Raw genomic sequence first — 18,284 nt, forward strand, 5'->3', positions numbered from 1 at the left:
CTACTGTTCCAACATGGCGCTGCCAGGCACTGCTATGATAGGTCCCTGCTCTCAGGTTGGGGGGAGCAGAGGACTACTCCCTGCGGCTCCACCGATACTACCAGTAAGACTTTAGTTTGCTGACGAAGCTTCTTGGATAAGAAGCGAAACGTCCGACACCTTCAAAGAAGTACAGATGACGGCCGAAGAAACCTTTTCATCAATAACAATAATAATAATAAAAATTCTTTTAATTTACACGCGCCTTTCAAAATTCTCAAGGAGACTTTACAGTCACAGGATATTTTTTCTGCGGGTGAGCAGTGGCAGGCACACGCGCCAGCGTTCACTCCACCCGGAAGTAACATAAAAACAACAACAACAATAATAATTTATATATAGAGGTAACCTCCGTCAGTCACGACCAGCTTCCGTTCTGACAAAACGGTCATAAGTCAAACAGTCGTAAGTCGAACGGTCGTAAGTCTAGGATCCATTCAAAATGGCCGATGTGACGTTGACACCACCGGATAATATACGATATCAATCTGTTTTCCATTTCACGACTGCTTACAATTTAACTCATTGAGCACATGTCCACTCCAAGTGCCAGGGTTTTTGTCACAGTCACTCAAATGGCAGGACCCACAGAATAGCGAGATTTATTTATTGGTTTAGCGATGTATTTCTTTATTTTTAAGTAATTAACGTACTTGTTTATTTTTCGGTTTGCCCTTGGTCTTAATGATGCAGGTTAAAGTTCAAATTACACCTATTTCAAATTGGAGTTTCCCTGTCGCTTTATCTCTTGTTTCTATTTCTAATGTATTTTATTTATTAGATAGTTCCTATGCTTGTCTATGACTGTAAAGCGTCCTTGAGAGTTTTGAAAGGCGCTTGAAATAAAATTGGATTATTATTATTATTATTATTATGATTATGATTATTAAGTGATATGGGTCTGGAGGTATTTGAGCTTGAAATGGGGGCGGCTGTACAAAAGGAAAATGCCACCCCCTCGTGGGAGAAAAAAAAAAAAAAAAAAAAAAAAAATCGCCAGAGGTCTGACCAGCGCTTTAACAGCCTCCCCGCAAGAAAAACCCAAAACCCAGTGAAGGAGATGAGAAAAGTTTGCTTTCTTTGGCGCGTCTGCTCCTCTCAAGTCCGATCTAGCTGGCTACCTAGCTAACTATCTAGCTGGCTATCTATTTACTATCTAGCTGGCTACCTAGCTAACTATCTAGCTGGCTATCTATTTACTATTTAGCTGGCTACCTAGCCAACTATCTAGCTGGCTACCTAGCTAACTATCTAGATGGCTATCTATTTACTATTTAGCTGGCTACCTAGCTAACTATCTAGCTGGCTATCTATTTACTATCTAGCTGGCTACCTAGCTAACTATCTAGCTGGCTATCTATTTACTATTTAGCTGGCTACCTAGCCAACTATCTAGCTGGCTACCTAGCTAAGTATCTAGCTGGCTATCTATTTACTATTTAGCTGGCTACCTAGCCAACTATCTAGCTGGCTATCTATTTACTATTTAGCTGGCTACCTAGCCAACTATCTAGCTGGCTACCTAGCTAACTATCTAGCTGGCTATCTATTTACTATTTAGCTGGCTACCTAGCCAACTATCTAGCTGGCTATCTATTTACTATCTAGCTGGCTACCTAGCCAACTATCTAGCTGGCTATCTATTTACTATTTAGCTGGCTACCTAGCCAACTATCTAGCTGGCTACCTAGCTAACTATCTAGCTGGCTATCTATTTACTATTTAGCTGGCTACCTAGCCAACTATCTAGCTGGCTACCTAGCTAAGTATCTAGCTGGCTACCTATTTACTATTTAGCTGGCTACCTAGCCAACTATCTAGCTGGCTATCTATTTACTATCTAGCTGGCTACCTAGCCAACTATCTAGCTGGCTACCTAGCTAACTATCTAGCTGGCTATCTATTTACTATCTATTAGCTATTGAGCTAGCTAGCTATCTATTAGTTATTTATGAGCTAGCTAGCTAGCTAACTTTCCATCTGAGTTACTTCCGGGTTGAGTGAACGATGGCGCATGTGGCTGCCGTTTTGGGCGGACAGCGGATGGGATTATTGGCGGGAGCGTCCGATGGGACTGCAGCTCCCATGAAAAAAGCAATCAATCAATCAATCAATCAATCAATCAATCAATCAATCAAAATGACTGCTTCCACGCGGCGCTTTGCGAGGCGGTCTGAACTGGAAAAGTCCTCACCGAAATTTGCACAGGAGGCGACGATCACGGGTGGCCCCCGCCCGGTCTTAAAGCTCAGTGGTCTCCCAGCTGACCTCCCGCGGAACCTGGCGTCATTTGGTCCCCGTGTGGATGACGCTGACGGTGGAGGGGCGCGGCGGCAGCGGCGTTGGCGCCTCGTCCCGCTCGGACGCTTTGACGGAGGACGGCGCCGGAGGACCTGCGCCGCAAGGACGGGGCAAAGCGCTAATTGCGTCCGCGCAAGGACGTGACGCGGGACGGGTCCCCGCGGTCCGTTGACTCACCGTGGCGGTCGGCGAGCGGGGCGCAGTCCACCGACTGGCTCTTGAGGGGCGCCGCGGCGACGGCGGCGGGCGGGCGGGGGCCCGCCTGGACGCTGCTGCCGAAGCTAGCGCCCAGCTGCAGGCGGCGCATGTGGCGGATCACCGCCGTGGCGTTAAACGCTTGCTGACAAACACGCACAGGACGGACGCTTAAAGGTGTTGTTGGTGCTGCGGAATGGCCCCGTTCGTGTTTCCCCCCGACTTCCATGTCACCGATTAGGATTTCTCCCATAAGCGCAAGAAAGGAAGGATGAGCCTTCTCGTTTTGGGGTGCTTACCCGCCATTTGCTCTTGGCAAAGTTTTTGCGCATCTGCCGGCTGACCGACTCGTGAATGTTCTTGCACAGGGCCGTCCCTCCTGCAATCCTGAGACAGGAACACACACACACACACACACACTAGTGATGTGTCGTTCGCAAACGAGACGGTTCTTAGAGCCAGATCTCTTAAGTGAATCAAGAGAGCCGGTCCCTAACAAGGAGCCGGAAATGGGGGCCGACTTCTTTTGTCCCCTAGGTTACAGACAGAGAATGACAAAATGGATACAAAACAGTGAAATTTGGCCTCGTTTCAACTTTGATAGTTGAATGGCAGAGTGTAGACTGCAAGGTTAAAATATTCCATCAATCGGGCTCTACAAATAACCCGCACACTTGATGCAAAAAGCTATCAACCCAGCTAAACAGAACACAATTGATGAGGAACTAGATAAAATTATCACACAGAAAGCACCGACAAGGGATCAGTCCTCAAGATGGTGAGAGAAGAAGGCTACGTTGCTCATCAAGTGTTTTAATGCTGAGGAAACCGGACTTCCATTAAGCCATCAACGACCATCACAAAGGTCAATAAAATGACTTTATTGTACAGTACAGTTCATTTCTTTAATCATAATACTATAGCACATTTATTGTACATAAAATAAGGTATATTTGGTGTAGTTTTAACGCTTAGAAAATTAGAAAGTAGAAAATTATGTTTTATGTGGACCTAGGAACGGATTATTCTCATTTGAATGGTTTCCTATGGGAAATTATTTTTTGGGACACACACTTTTCACCTTACACACTCTGTCTGGGAACCAATTAAGTTCGTAAGCCAAGGTATCACCGTAGTGTATTTTTTTTACACGAGTAATTCGTTTTTCACATAATTTTACATGATTTTTGGAAGTTAATTGAGGAGCCATATGGGAGCCAAAGAGCCAGATCTTTTTAGTGAGCCGAGCCAAAAGAACCGGTTCTCTGAAAGGAGCCGGAATTCCCACCACTGACACCCACGTTGCGGTCGCATCACCCGAAGCAGACCAAACATTACAAGAGGCCGATTGGGGGGGACGGTACAGCACGGCGGCTTCCTCACCAGGGATGCTGGAGGGCCTGCTGGCACGTGAACCTCTTGTCGGGATCCTTCTCCATCAGGCAGCCGATGAAGTCTTTGGCTGCGGACACGATTCAATTGGAACGAACGGTGGCGTCAGCGCTCCAACTCAAAATGCGTTTTGATGTCGAGGCCACAATGGCCCTCGCAAAGATGGCGGCCGCCAAAAATCCTCACTTTCCGTATCATTTTATGTCCCTTGACACACATTGCAAAAGTGCTCACACCCTGTACTTGAGGTCGAGGTTTGCCCAAACCAAAAGTCACACAGTAGGTGCTTTTTTTAGGTACGTTTATGTATGGAGGATTTTTTTGGTCAAATGCATCCATTTCTTCACAATATTTATCCGGATGTAACAATTTATTTACATCCACCAATAAGCAACCAATGCATGAAATGTGTTTAAGTCGCAGATGTGGGACCGGTCTAGCTAGCTAGCTAGCTATGAGCTGTCTAGCTGTTGTCCATCTGGCTATTTCTTAGCTATTTATTCGCTATACAATAGCTAACCAACTAGCTAGCCTTCTATCTATTTGAGTTACTACCGGGGGGAGTGAACATTGGCGCGTGTGGCTGCCGCTGCTCACCCACAGAAAAAAATATCCTGTGACTGTAAAGTGACCTTGAAAGTTTTGAAAGGCGCTTAGAAATTAAATGTATTATTATTAGTATTAGTAGTAGTAGTAGTAGTATTGGGCTATGCATCTGTCTATTTAGCTAGCTAGCTAGCTATCTAGCTAACTATCTATTTGCTATCTGTCTAGCTGGCTATATATTAGCTATCTAGCTAGCTCTAAGGCATCTATCTAGCTAGCTAGCTATTAGTTATATATTAGATATCTAACTTTCTATTTGAGTTCTTGGTTGAGTGAACGCTGGCGCGTGTGGTTGCCGCTGCTCACCCACAGAAAAACGTATCCTGTGACTGTAAAGTGACCTTGAGAGTTTTTAAAGGCACTTAGAAATAAAATGGATTATTATTATTATTGGGCTATCCAGCTGTCTATCTCGCTAGTTACCCAGCTAGCCATTTGCTATCTAGCTAGCTACCCAGCTAGCTAGCTATTTGCGATCTAGCTAGCAACCTAGCTAGCTATCTATTTGCTATCTGTCTCGCTGGCTATATATTAGCTATCTAGCTAGCTATTAGCTATCTATCTAGCTAGCTATCTGTTAGTCATATATTAGTTAGCTAACTTTCTATTTGATTTACTTCCGGGTTGAGTGAACACTGGCGCGTGTGGCTGCCGCTGCTCACCCACAGAAAAACGTATCCTGTGACTGTAAAGTGACCTTGAGAGTTTTGAAAGGCACTTGGAAATGAAATGGATTATTATTATGATTATTAAGACGGCGGGCGGCAAAGGACTTTTTTCCCAAAGTTAGGACAATGAGAATTTTGCGCCCACCCGTTAGCCTAGCTTAGCTCAACCAGAACATTATGACATCATAAAGGTTCCCTTTTGTTGACGCAAAGACACAAAGGGAGCGTTTTCCTCACCAGAGTCGGAAATGTCGTCCCAGTACGGCGCGTCAAACTCGTAGTCGGCCTTGAGGATCTGCTCAAAGAGCTTGGCGTCGTTTTCGTCGTAGAAAGGCGGGTAGCCGCATAGCCTGCAAAAAAAAAAAAAACATTCCGCCGCACCGTAAGTGACGACAAAAAGGATTTGCTTCCTTGGAATGACCCCCTTTTACCCCCCTCCCCCCCCCGACCCCTTCCTTGCAAAAAGCAGACGGATTAAGTGGCGGTGGCGTGTTAAGAAGTTTCCGGCGTTGGGAAGCAAATTGTAATAATAATAATAATAATAATAATAATAATAATAATAATAATAATAATAATAATAATAATAATAATCCATTTCATTTCTAAGCGGCTTTCAAAACTCTCAAGGTCACTTTACAGTCACAGGATACGTTTTTCTGTGGGTGAGCAGCGGCAACCACACACGCCAGCGTTCACTCAACCCGAATAACTCAAATAGAAAGTTAGCTAACTAATATATGACTAACAGATAGCTAGCTAGCTAGATAGCTAATATAGCAAATAGCTAGCTAGATAGCTAATATATAGCCAGGGAGACAGATAGCAAATAGATAGCTAGCTAGGTTGCTAGCTAGATCGCAAATAGATAGCTAGTTGGGTAGCTAGCTAGATAGCAAATGGCTAACTTGGGTAACTAGCTAGATAGACAGCTGGATAGCCCAACAATAATAATCAATTTCATTTCTAAGTGCTACTAGCTAATATATAGCTAATCACTAGCCAGCTAGATAGCTAGCCAGCTAGATAGCTAATAGCTACCGAGACAGCTAATATATAGCAAGCTAGCCAGATAATAAATAGCAAATAGATAGCTTGGGTAGCTAGCCCGATAGAAAATAGCTAGCTAGGTAGCTAGCTAGCTAGCCAGATAGCTAGCTATCTAGATAGACAGCTAATAATTATCCATTTGATTTCTAAACACCTTTAAAAACTCTCAAGGCCACTTTACAGTCACAGGATAAGTTTTTCTGTGGGTGAGCAGCGGCAGTCACACGCGACAGCGTTCACTCAACCCGCAAGTAACTCAAGTAGATAGATAGGTAGGTAGATAGATAGATAGATAGATAGATAGATAGATAGATAGATAGATAGATAGATAGATAGATAGATAGATAGATAGATAGATAGATAGCTGATATCAAATACATTAAATGCATTATTATTATTATAGATAGCAAATAGCGAGCTAGCTAGATAGCTGGATGGCGGATTATCTGGGATTGAGGGTGGGATTTTCTTTGAGCCACTTTCCTTCATTGGCTTCGCTGGGTAGGGCGGGGGGGGGGGGGGTGTATGTGTGAGCTGATTGGCCGGCACACTTACAGAATGTAGGCGATGACCCCGATGGACCAGCAGTCCACGGCTTTGCTGTAGGGCTTCTGCGCCAACACTTCGGGGGCTGCAAACAAAGTAATAATAATAATATAAATAATAATAATAATAATAATAATAATAATTTGGACGTTGGCGATGATGCGGAAAGGCGGGCGGGGCAAAGCTCACCCACCCACGTAACCGGGCGTTCCGCAGGCGGTGGCCATGACGTCGCCGTGTCCCTCCATCTTGGACAGGCCGAAATCGCTGATCATGATCTTGGACTCGTCGTGCGGGCTGAAGTAGAGCAGGTTCTCCGGCTGGGAAAGGCGGCGAGGAACGGGGAGTGGCTTCTCGGACCCCCCCCCCCACCTCGCCGGCAGCCATACCTTGAGGTCCCGGTGCACGATGCCCATGGCGTGCAGGTAGTTGACGGCATCCAACACCTGGCGGATGAGGCGACTGGCGTCCATCTCTGTGTAGAAGCCCTTTTCCACGATGCGGTCAAACAGCTCGCCCCCCGACACGCTGACAAGACAGTCGGATGGCGCACCGTTTGCTTCATTTCATGCACCCCACCCGTCCAATCCATCTCAATACACCACAGAGTACGCTGTGGTGCTTGCGTGGTGGAAAAAAGAACTTAATTGGTTCCCAGAAAATGTGTCTCAGGAGAAAAGCGTGTCTTCCAAACATTAACTTCCCATCGGAAACCATTAAAATGAGAATAATCTGTTCCCAGGTCCCCATAAAAAAAATCATTTTACACTAAATGAGCCTTAAAACTACACAAAATAGACATTACTTTATGTAGAATAATAATAATAAAAAAATGATCATCATCATTATTATTATCATTATCATAATAATAATAATAAATAATAAATAATAAAATTATAAAAATAATAATAGCGTATGCTTTGGTCCTTGCGTGGTGAAAAAAAAAATCAATATACAGTGATACCTCAGCTTAAGAACTTAATTGGTTCCCAGAAAATGTGTCTAAGGAGAAAAGCGTGTCTTCCAAACATTAACTTCCCATCGGAAACCATTAAAATGAGAATAATCTGTTCCCAGGTCCCCATAAAAAAATCTTTTTACACTAAATGAGCCTTAAAACTACATAAAATGGACCTTACTTTATGTATAATAATAATAATAATAATAATAATAAATAATAATAATAATAATAATAATAATAGCGTATGCTGTGGTCCTTGCGTGGTGAAAAAAAAAATCAATATACAGTGATACCTCAGCTTACGAACTTAATTGGTTCCCAGAAAATGTGTCTAAGGCGAAAAGAGTGTTTTCCAAACATTAACTTCCCATCGGAAACCATTAAAATGAGAATAATCTGTTCCCAGGTCCCCATAAAAAAAAATCATTTTACACTAAATGAGCCTTAAAACTACACAAAATAGACATTACTTTATGTAGAATAATAATACAGTAAAGTCTCGTTATAGCCTTTATATCGATACTATTTCTATGCACACACGGAGAAAATTACATACACGGATATATCGATAAATGGACCTTACTTTATGATGATCATATCATATTATTATCATTAATAATAATAAATAATAATAAAATTATAAAAATAATAATAGCGTATGCTGTGGTCCTTGCGTGGTGAAAAAAAAAAAAATCAATATACAGTGATACCTCAGCTTACAAACTTAATTGGTTCCCAGAAAATGTGTCTAAGGAGAAAAGAGTGTTTTCCAAACATTAACTTCCCATCGGAAACCATTAAAATGAGAATAATCTGTTCCCAGGTCCCCATAAAAAAAAAATCATTTTACACTAAATGAGCCTTAAAACTACACAAAATAGACGTTACTTTATGTATTATAATAATAATAAAAATAATAATAATAATAATAATAGCGTATGCTGTGGTCCTTGCGTGGTGGAAAAAAAAATCAATATACAGTGATACCTCGGTTTAAGAACTTAATTGGTTCCCAGAAAATGTGTCTAAGGAGAAAAGCGTGTCTTCCAAACATTAACTTCCCATAGGAAACCATTAAAATGAGAATAATCTGTTCCCAGGTCCCCATAAAAAAAAATCGTTTTACACTAAATGAGCCTTAAAACTACACAAAATGGACCTTACTTTATGTAGAATAATAATAAAAAAATGATCATCATCATTATCATTATCATAATAATAATAATAAATAATAATAAAATTATAAAAATAATAATAGCGTATGCTGTGGTCCTTGCGTTGTGAAAAAAAAAATCAATATACAGTGATACCTCGGTTTAAGAACTTAATTGGTTCCCAGAAAATGTGTCTAAGGAGAAAAGTGTGTCTTCCAAACATTAACTTCCCATAGGAAACCATTAAAATGACAATAATCTGTTCCCAGGTCCCCATAAAAAAAATCATTTTCCACTAAATGAGCCTTAAAACTACACAAAATAGACGTTACTTTATGTAGAATAATAATAATAAAAATAATAATAATAATAATAGCGTATGTTGTGGTCCTTGCCAGGTGAAAAAAAAAAATCAATATACAGTGATATCTCAGCTTACAAACTTAATTGGTTCCCAGAAAATGTGTCTAAGGCGAAAAGAGTGTCTTCCAAACATTAACTTCCCATCGGAAACCATTAAAATGAGAATAATCTGTTCCCAGGTCCCCATAAAACATCATTTTCTGCTAAATAAGCCTAAAAGGACAAGTTGTGTCCATAATTTGTAAAATAACTTCAAATGACTTCTACTGAGCGCCTTTGACAAAGATTCCACGGCGTATAGCGATATTTTATCTTTTAAGACTCGCGCTGAATATTCATGAAGTCTTGTTTTCGAGTTGATGACGATGCCCTAAGTGACGTCACGGAGGGAACGCCCTTGACCGAGAAAGCGACACACAATGCATTTTGGGTACCTTTTTTAGTCTGAAAACACCGTGTTGATGGTGAAATTGGAAGGAAAACGACATAAATCACATAAAATTTTGTTTTTCTGTATTGTTTTTCTACTTTCATTCCTTTCATAACTTTGCTGCTGTGAAATTTCTCCACTGCGAGACTAATAAAGGCAAATCCAATCCAATAACTAACGCGATGGTGAATTGCGGTAACACGCATAAAGAAGGTGTAAGTTGACACAAATTCCCAGCGGACAAATCAGCCCATTTCATATCCTGGACGATACGCAGCTTGTGCGCCATTTTGTGCATTTTCTGGGTGCAACGTTGGAGTCCAGATCTTCAGCGGTTTCATCGTTTGCAGACGGCTCGAATTGATACGCAAGGACTTTTTTAATCGATTGCAAACATGTATGCTTTCCTCTTCAGAACTATTTGAATCATATTCATAAATGGATGAGTAACAAGAAAGCATATTATTTGAATCTGAACTCTCTGAAGCCATTGTTTTGATTCTGGAGCAAGGCAGTTTGTGAACGAGTATCCTGACGAGACGTCACCAACTGGGGGCGGGACTTTCTGAATCTCTCCAGTTTTGAGCTCATTTGTGGCAGTTTTGGGACACTTGAAGTCATTTTTATTGGTGTTTTGCATTTGACTAAAATGATCAGCCTGCATGTTTTGGCGATTTTAGATGCTATCAAACTACACAAAATAGACCTTATTTTATGTATTATAAATGTGCTGTTGTATTTTCATTAAAGGACAACCGACACCATTTTTTTGTTTCCTAACTGACATCAGAAAAACGTTTTATAGCATCTAAAATACCCAAAACACGCAGGATGATATTTTTAGTCAAATGCAAAACACCAATAAAAATGAGTTCAAGTGTCCCAAAACTGCCACTAAAGAGCTGAAAACTGGGGAGATTGAGAAAGTCCCGCCCCCTTGTTCGTGACGTCACGCCAAGACGTCTCGCCTTGCTCGAGAATCAAAACAATGGCTTCAAATTTGGAGAAGATGCTTTATTGTTATTCATCCAGTTATGAATACAATTATAATAGTTCTGAAGAGGAAAGCATACATGTTTGTAATCGATTAAAGAACTCCTTCCATGTCATTTTGAGGCATCTGGACTGCAATGTAGCGTCCCAGAAAATGCACAAGATGGCGCGCAAGCTCCGTTGGAAATGGGCTGATTTGTCTGCTGGGAATTTGTGTCAGCTAGTATCAAATAGTAGTCTTTGTGCAACACACAACGATTCACCATCGCGTTATTCTTTGTGTTTTCCTTCTAATTTCGCCATCAACACGGATCAGCACGAAGTTTCCAGACCGGACAAAGTACCCAAAATGCATTGTGTGTCGCTTTCTCGGTAAGGGGCGTTCCAGACGTGACGTCACGTCAGGCATCGTCATCAACTTGAAAACAAAACTTCAGCGCGAGTCTTAAAAGGTCAAATCTAGCTATATGCGGTGGAATCTTTGTATAATACACTCAGTAGAAGTCATTTGAAGCCATTTTACAAATTATGGACACAACTTGTCCGGAGGCGTCGCTTGTCCTTTAAAGAAATAAACTGTACTTTAAAATCAAGTGATTTTATTGACTTTAGTGATGGTCGTCGATGTAGTTGCCTCTTGATGATATCCAAGTGAAGTTGCCGTACTTTCTCCGCGATGATACCCTCACTCACATGGTCCCCTGCTAGCTGCTTTTCGTTCATCCAATTCAACACAAGTTTTTCGACCTCTTCTATTGCCTGAAACCGTTGCTTAGACAACACAGAAACGCCCTTAGCCACACGTAGCAACTTAGCGTCGTGGTACTCGGACCCTAAGTCACACAAACACACACCTTGTTGGTGTTTTCCGATGATCTCCTTCTTCTGCTCGACCGTCATTTTCTTTTGTGTCTTCTTGGCTTAACAGTAGCCTGTGGTGGGGTCTTTTTCACTCCCACAATTGCAAAAGTACTCCACTCGATAACAAACCACGTCTGCACTCAAAGAAAGGGGGTGTGGAAAACTAGTCCGCCAGCCATTGTGGCGCTGTGTGAGTTTCCCAAAAACTAGTTTTTTAAGCCAAGATGACATTCTGGCAAATTTAATATCCGTAAGACGAAAGATTCGTTAGCTAAAGTGTTGGTAAGCTGAGGTAGCACTGTATTCCGAACCACACAGAATGTTGTGAGTGAGGGGGCACTCACAGCTGCATGATGAGGTAGAGGTGGTTGGAGCTCTCGTAAATGTCCTCCAGAGCCACAATATTCTCGTGTTTTATCCTGCCGGGCACAAGATCAGATGCACTTTGTTATCATCGATGGGGGGGGCGTGGCATGACGGGGTGAATGGCGGGAAAGGAGCGTGAACAAAGGAAGGCAAGGTTATAGTGATGTGTCGTTGGCGAACGAGCCGGTTCTTAGAGCCGGATCTCTGAAGTGAACGAAGAGAGCCGGTTCCTAACAATGAGCCAGAAATGGGAGCCCACTTTTTTGTCCTCTATTCCCCGCCCCCGGTCTTCGGTTAAAGCCGCTTGTCATTGGTCGATATCCGTGGTAGAGGGGGGAGACGTGAATTACAGACAAACGCAGCAGTGAGGAGAAGGGGGGGAGGGTAGACAGGTGGACAAATGTTATAACAAAATAAAAATAATAATCCATTTCATTTCTAAATGCCTTTCAAAACTCTCAAGGTCACTTGACAGTCACAGAATAAGTTATTTTGTGGGTGAGCAGCAGCAGCCACACGCGCCAGCGTTCACTCAACCCGGAATAACTCAAAAAGATAGAAAGCTAGCTAAATAATAGAATGCTAGATAGCTAGCTAACTAGAGTGCTAATATGTTTTCTGACTCAAATAGCTAGCTGGCTATATTGCTAATAGCTAGGTCTCTAGCTATTAGCAATATGCTGGTATTATTATTCAATTATTATCAATTTTACTAGTTGGTATGATAGCATTATTAGTATGAAAAGCAAATTAGTGACAGCTGATCATCAGACCAGAGAAACCACAGAGAAAGTCAAAGTTAGCATCCACTACCTGTGCACATATAAATCAAGCCATAGAAATACAAATATTTGAGATAGTGTAATTTTTTTACATGAGTAATTCGTTTTTCACATCATTATACATGATTTTTGGTAGTTAATTTAAAGGACAACCGACACCACTTTTTTGTTTCCTAACTGACATCAGAAAAACGTTTTATACCATCTAAAATACCCAAAAGATATTTTTAGTCAAGTGAAAAACACCAATAAAAATGACTTCAAAAGTGTCTAAAAACGACTTCAAATTGAACCCGGAAGTCGCCAGTTTCAGAAGGTCCCGCCCACTTGTTCGTGATGTCACGCCAAGACGTCTTGCCTTGCTGGAGAATCAAAACAATGGCTTCAGATTCGAGAAGATGCTTTCTTGTTACACATCCAATGAATATGATTCAAATAGTTCTGAAGAGGAAAGCATACATGTTTGCAATTGATTAAAGGAGCCCTCCCATATCAATTTGAGCCGCCAATGACATCATGTAGTGTCCCAGAAGATGGCGACAAAGCTCTGTGGAAATGGTCTGATTTGTCTGCTGGGAATTTTTGTCAGCGAATATCAAATACAGTAAAGTCTCGTTATATCGATATTCTCGGGATTCAGAAAAAATGTCGATATAACCGTACTATCGAAATATCCATCCTGCGCCGAACTTCATTAAAAGGGGAGGGGGCAATACGTAAATGGGGTAACTTTGATATGGCATGTCATGGATTGCGTATCTCGCATGCTTTTTGTACAGTAGTGAAGTGAAAAATAAACTTATGCATAACATAAAAACGTCTTTACACTTTTTTTAATGACAATTTCCTTTCAAAAATGCAACCAATGCAAAATCCTCACGTTGTTCTATTCACACGAAACCACGAACGCCAGCATGTACAAACATATGAAAAACCGATTGTTGCACGCGATAAAGATATCTGAATACAACAAAATGAAATACGTACATGTATGGAAAACGAAAACTGCAACGTTGATGAAGTATTCTGCTGCACGTCGAACTCTTTTGCGATGACGGATTTGCTTGTTGGATTGTCCTCCACAGCCACAATTGCCTTGTACGTTGTTCGGATATCACAATTCTTACGTTTCCCCATGGTTGAAATTGGTGTCGAACAACACTACCGTATATAAGCTCTGCTACGGCTTCTTTATTGTGCCAAGCCACGTGACCAACGGCGCAACCGATACAGATTCCGATAATGGTGGTACTGTATAGAAACCCCGAAGCAAATATCGATTCATCTTAAATATCTTTTGTATCGATATAAACATAGCAAAATGGCCGGCGGGAGATGAAAAAGAGCACCGGAGTAACCGGAGGATCGTACTAAACAGAACTAATTACAGTAAAGTCTCGTTATATCGATATTCAAGGGAGTCCGAAAAAATATCGATATAACCGGGACTATCGATATATCCGACCCTGTTTGCATGTAATTTTCTCCGTACGTGCATAGCAATAGTATCGATATAACCGGGACTATCGATATATCCGATATCGATATAACGAGACTTTACTGTATACATAAAAAGACTAGAAATGTGCACGGGAAATGAAAATACTATCGTAATAAGCAGTATTATCAATATAACCGATATCGATATAACGAGACTTTACTGTAGTTGTCTCGGTGCAACACACAAGGATTCACCATGGCGTTATTTATGCGTTTTCCTTCTAATTTCGCCATCAACACAAAGTTTTCAGACCAAACAAAGTACCCAAAATGCATTGTGTATCCTTTCTCGGTCAGGGGTGTTCCTTCAGTGACGTCAGGAATCGTCACCAACATACGCTCAGTAGAAGTCATTTGAAGCCATTTTACAAATGATGGACACAACTTGTCCGGAGGTGTCGGTTGTCCTTTAAGCAACAAAAAAAAAAAAAAAAGTGAACGAAAGGCAGAGAAGAATGAAAATCAGCCAACAGGGGACCTTGGCAACCGTAACCAAGCAACTAGACTCAACGCTCGGCGGATACGTGAGCGGCCCCCACCATTGAGGGGTGGGGGGGTCGTGCCGGAAGGGCCCGTTTGTCGCTCGCTGACCCTTGCATGACTCGACCGACCCAAGACCGGGCCTACCTCCTCAGCACGGCGATTTCATTCTCCAGGCTGGTCTCCTTCCCTTTCAGCGCTTTTTTAGGGATGCACTTGATGGCCACCATCTTTCCCGTCGCCTTCTCCCGCGCCATCACCACCTCAGAGAAGGCGCCGCTGCGGGGAGACGCATTTATAATCAATCAATCAAATCGATCAATCAAATCGATCGATGATGGGACAATGGCAAAACAGGGCCGCCAAGAAGCGTGATGATGTTCGCACGCGGCGTAGGCGGCAGCAACGCGCCGGAAGGTCGCCAGCCAGCGAGCGCTTGTTGCCTAGCTGCGCCGTTCGGATTCCATCCCAGGACCCGCCGGCATGACGCCTGATGTGCCGCGCGGTTATCTTAAAAAAGTCTCGCCGCATTTTGGGCGAGAAGAAACGTGAGTAAAGAGTCTTTACTCATGGGATTTGAGCAAATGAGGTGAAACCAGCGCCAGGGATAGAAGAATAGAGGTCATCAGACCGCTTAGGCCGACACCACGTAGGCTTAGTCATGCTAATGAGGTGAAACCAGAGCCAGGGATAGCGCAATAGAGATCATCAGATTGACTTCAGGGAGTGGTCCACTGCTCCCACAACCTTAGAGCAGCGACCAATCAGAGGCATAGCAAGGCATTCGGGATATTGGGCCAGGGTGACCAGCACAACTTCAGATCGCTGACGAAGCTCATCGGATGAGGAGCGAAACGTTTGACACCTTCAAAGAAGTCCAGATGAAGTTCTATGCACGGATCTTTTGGGGCTGGAGGGAGGGACGAAGGGGGCATTTTGGACTCTATTGCCCGAGACAGCACGGAAACACCTTTAGCAACACACGCACCTTTAATAGCTTCTTTGTTGTGAAGGATGGTGGACTTAGCATATTGGTACTGGGCTGTTAAATCAGACAAACGCACATCTCGTTCGCGTTTCTCAATGATCTCCTTCTCCTCTACTGTAATTTTGTTTTATGTCTTCTTCGGCTGAACACGAGCCTATGGTGGGGTCTTTTTCGGTCCCATAACAGCAAAAGTATCCATAAAAAATCCTTGAAGACGATCGACGTGTGCACTCAGAGAAAGGGGGTGTGGAAAGGTAGGCCGGCTGGGGCGCTGTTCGGTCGTGTGCTTTAGTGTTCTTCCCCCGCCAGCCACGGTGTGTAACCCGAAAAGTAGCGCGTACACCAAGGTTTAATTTTCATAAATTTAACGTTGGTAAACCGAAAAATTCGTAAGGCAAGGTGTTTGTAAACTGCGGCCCCACTGTAATTTCGTAGTCGAGAAGGTAAAAATATGCCCACGTCGTTCAGAATGATGTCAATCGCTGATGGCTGCGTTAAAACGAACGTCGTGACGTCATCACGGCGGGACGTTTTAACAGGGAAGGTACGATGAGGCGGTCACGTGACCTCCGTTCAACAGCTGTTTATCCAAGACGACGTGTGTGTTTTTGATTGCAATTGAGCGGGAAAGGGCCAAAGTTTCCCCCCCCACCACCACCACCAAAAAAAAAGAGACAAAATGGACGCGGCGGCGGTCACTCACGTTCCCAGGACTTCTTTAAAGTCGAACGCACTCTTGATGTCGTCGACACGTTTCTTCCACGAGCCTTCGCCAGACTCGCCGTTCTCTTTCGCCATGTGTCCAAGCAGAAGACGGCGGACGTCGACACGAGGAGACGCTGAGCGAGTCCGAAACGTCGTTGGCAGCTCGACGCGCTTCAAGGCGACAAATGTTGCCGAGCCTCTTAGCCGGCTAATCCGCCGCGTGACTGAGGAAACGCCGCGTTCGTTCGTTCGTCCCTCCCTCACCTCTTCCTCTTGCGGTGGCCGGTAATGATGCGGGGGAGGCGGGAGACGCCCCGGCTGCGATTGGGGCTTCCTCTCGTCGCCGTCGAGGAGGAAGGAGGATGGAAGGAGGAAGGAAGTCCTCCTTCGTCCAAAGCGAAGGAGGATTTGCGCGTGTCGCTTGAGTGTTCGCATTGCAGCAAATCGGCGGCCTGACCAGAGCACTACCGCCCCCCCCCCTCCCACAGGTGCGTCGTCCTCTTGGTTTCTCAGTCGTGACTACTCCACAATAGTTATGGGAATTCCGGCTCTTTTCAGAGTCTGTTCTTTCGGCTCGGCTCACTAAAAAGATCCGGCTCTTTTGGCTCCCCAGTTTGTTAGTTTTTTTTTTGGTTCTTACCATTAACTTTTGGTGTTTAATAACTACCAAAAAAATCATGTAAAATTATGTGAAAAACGAATTACTCATGTAAAAAATACATTATTTCAAATATTTTTATTTATACGGCTTAATTTATGAATTTAAATGTAAAAAAAAAATCAGAGTTTGAGATACAGTGGTACCTCGGTTCTCGAACGCCTCACAGTTTGAACACATCGGAGTTCGAACAAAATATTCGAGATATTTTTGCTTCGTAGTTCGAACACCAATCGGTGTTCGAACGCCAATACGACGCGTGAGTGCATGACTCGGTGACTAAATCTAGCAAATTTGAAAGTTTGAAACTCGTTTAAATCTAGCAAATTTGTGACTTTAAAATCGAGCAAATTTGTGACTTTAAATCGAGCAAATTTGCAAGTTTGAAACTCGTTTTAATCGAGCAAATTTGTGACTTTAAATTGAGCAAATTTGCTAGTTTGAAACTCGTTTTAATCGAGCAAATTTGCAAGTTTGAAGCGTTAGCAGACTTGAATCTAGCAAATTTGTGACTTCAAATCGAGCAAATGTGTGAATTTTAAACTCGCAAATTTGCGACTTTTTCTCAGAATAATACCCCATATCGAAAAAAATATATTTCAACCTGGCCCTAATGCTCTTCCGTAGCTAACGCTAACCCACCGCACAAGCGAATGATGTATCTCAAACTCTGAAAGTTTTTTTAAGGTTAGAATCTCTTGAAGTTTGAAACTCGTGTAAATCTAGCAAATTTGTTAATTTAAATCTAGCAAATTTGTGACTTCAAATGTTGCAAAGTTGCAAGTTTGAATCTAGTAAATTTTCTCAGAATAATACCCCATCTCAAAAATATATATACAGTGAGACCTCAACTTACGAACTTAATTGGTTCCCAGACAGAGTGTGTAAGGCGAAAAGTGTGTATCTAAAAAAAAAAAATCCCATAGGAAACCATTAAAATGGGAATAATCCGTTCCCGGGTTTCCATAAAATATACTTTTCAACTAAATAAGCCTTAAAACTACACACAACATACCTTATTCTATGTATAATAAATGTGCTATTGTATTGTAATGAAAGAAATACACTGCATTGTATCATAAAGTCACTTTATTTACATTTGGGATGGTCATTTATGGCTTGATGCAATGGCGTTGGAGGTCGAAGGTCAAAGGGAATTGCTGTTTGGAAAGAGAGGCGCATTACATGAGGACTGTAATTAAAGATATAAACTGTGCTGTAAAATAAAGTTTTATTGATCTTTTTGATG

At 42.5% G+C, this 18,284-nt stretch overlaps 1 protein-coding gene across 4 annotated transcripts; it reads right to left on the reverse strand.

Moving 5' to 3' along the window:
• Positions 1-1,025: 1,025 nt before the first annotated feature.
• Positions 1,026-17,000, reverse strand: LOC148898502 (calcium/calmodulin-dependent protein kinase type 1D-like). 4 transcript variants are annotated; one of them, XR_016115010.1, is made up of 12 exons: positions 16,376-17,000; positions 14,832-14,963; positions 11,901-11,975; positions 7,184-7,322; positions 6,988-7,114; positions 6,804-6,879; positions 5,439-5,551; positions 3,919-3,997; positions 2,835-2,922; positions 2,518-2,680; positions 1,326-2,432; positions 1,026-1,184 (listed from the first exon to the last, which is right to left on the reverse strand). XR_016115010.1 is itself a non-coding variant. In XM_088996650.1 (11 exons), the coding sequence occupies exons 1-11, from the start codon at positions 16,810-16,812 to the stop codon at positions 2,326-2,328; spliced, it is 1,536 nt and encodes a 511-aa protein (XP_088852776.1). In that variant the 5' UTR covers positions 16,813-17,000; the 3' UTR covers positions 1,026-2,325. The 4 variants fall into 4 exon arrangements, 3 of the variants coding, with proteins under 3 accessions (XP_088852776.1, XP_088852778.1, XP_088852777.1); XM_088996650.1 differs by having other exon boundaries at positions 1,026-2,432; XM_088996652.1 differs by lacking the exon at positions 14,832-14,963 and having other exon boundaries at positions 1,026-2,432.
• Between the last annotated feature and the right edge of the window lie 1,284 nt (positions 17,001-18,284).

Source organism: Hippocampus bargibanti, linkage group LG05 (genome assembly GCF_051943395.1).
Source record: "Hippocampus bargibanti isolate YZ-2025 linkage group LG05, ASM5194339v1, whole genome shotgun sequence".
Classification (NCBI taxonomy): Eukaryota; Metazoa; Chordata; class Actinopteri; order Syngnathiformes; family Syngnathidae; genus Hippocampus; species Hippocampus bargibanti.

Coding starts and splice junctions, on each gene's coding strand:
- LOC148898502 (XM_088996650.1), bottom strand. CDS start 16,812: ATGCGAACACTCAAGCGACACGCGCAAATCCTCCTTCGCTTTGGACGA. Junction 7,323..11,900: donor CTCTACCTCATCATGCAGCT/GTGAGTGCCCCC, acceptor CTGTCTTGTCAG/CGTGTCGGGGGGCGAGCTGT. Junction 2,923..3,918: donor CAGGCCCTCCAGCATCCCTG/GTGAGGAAGCCG, acceptor TTCCTGTCTCAG/GATTGCAGGAGGGACGGCCC.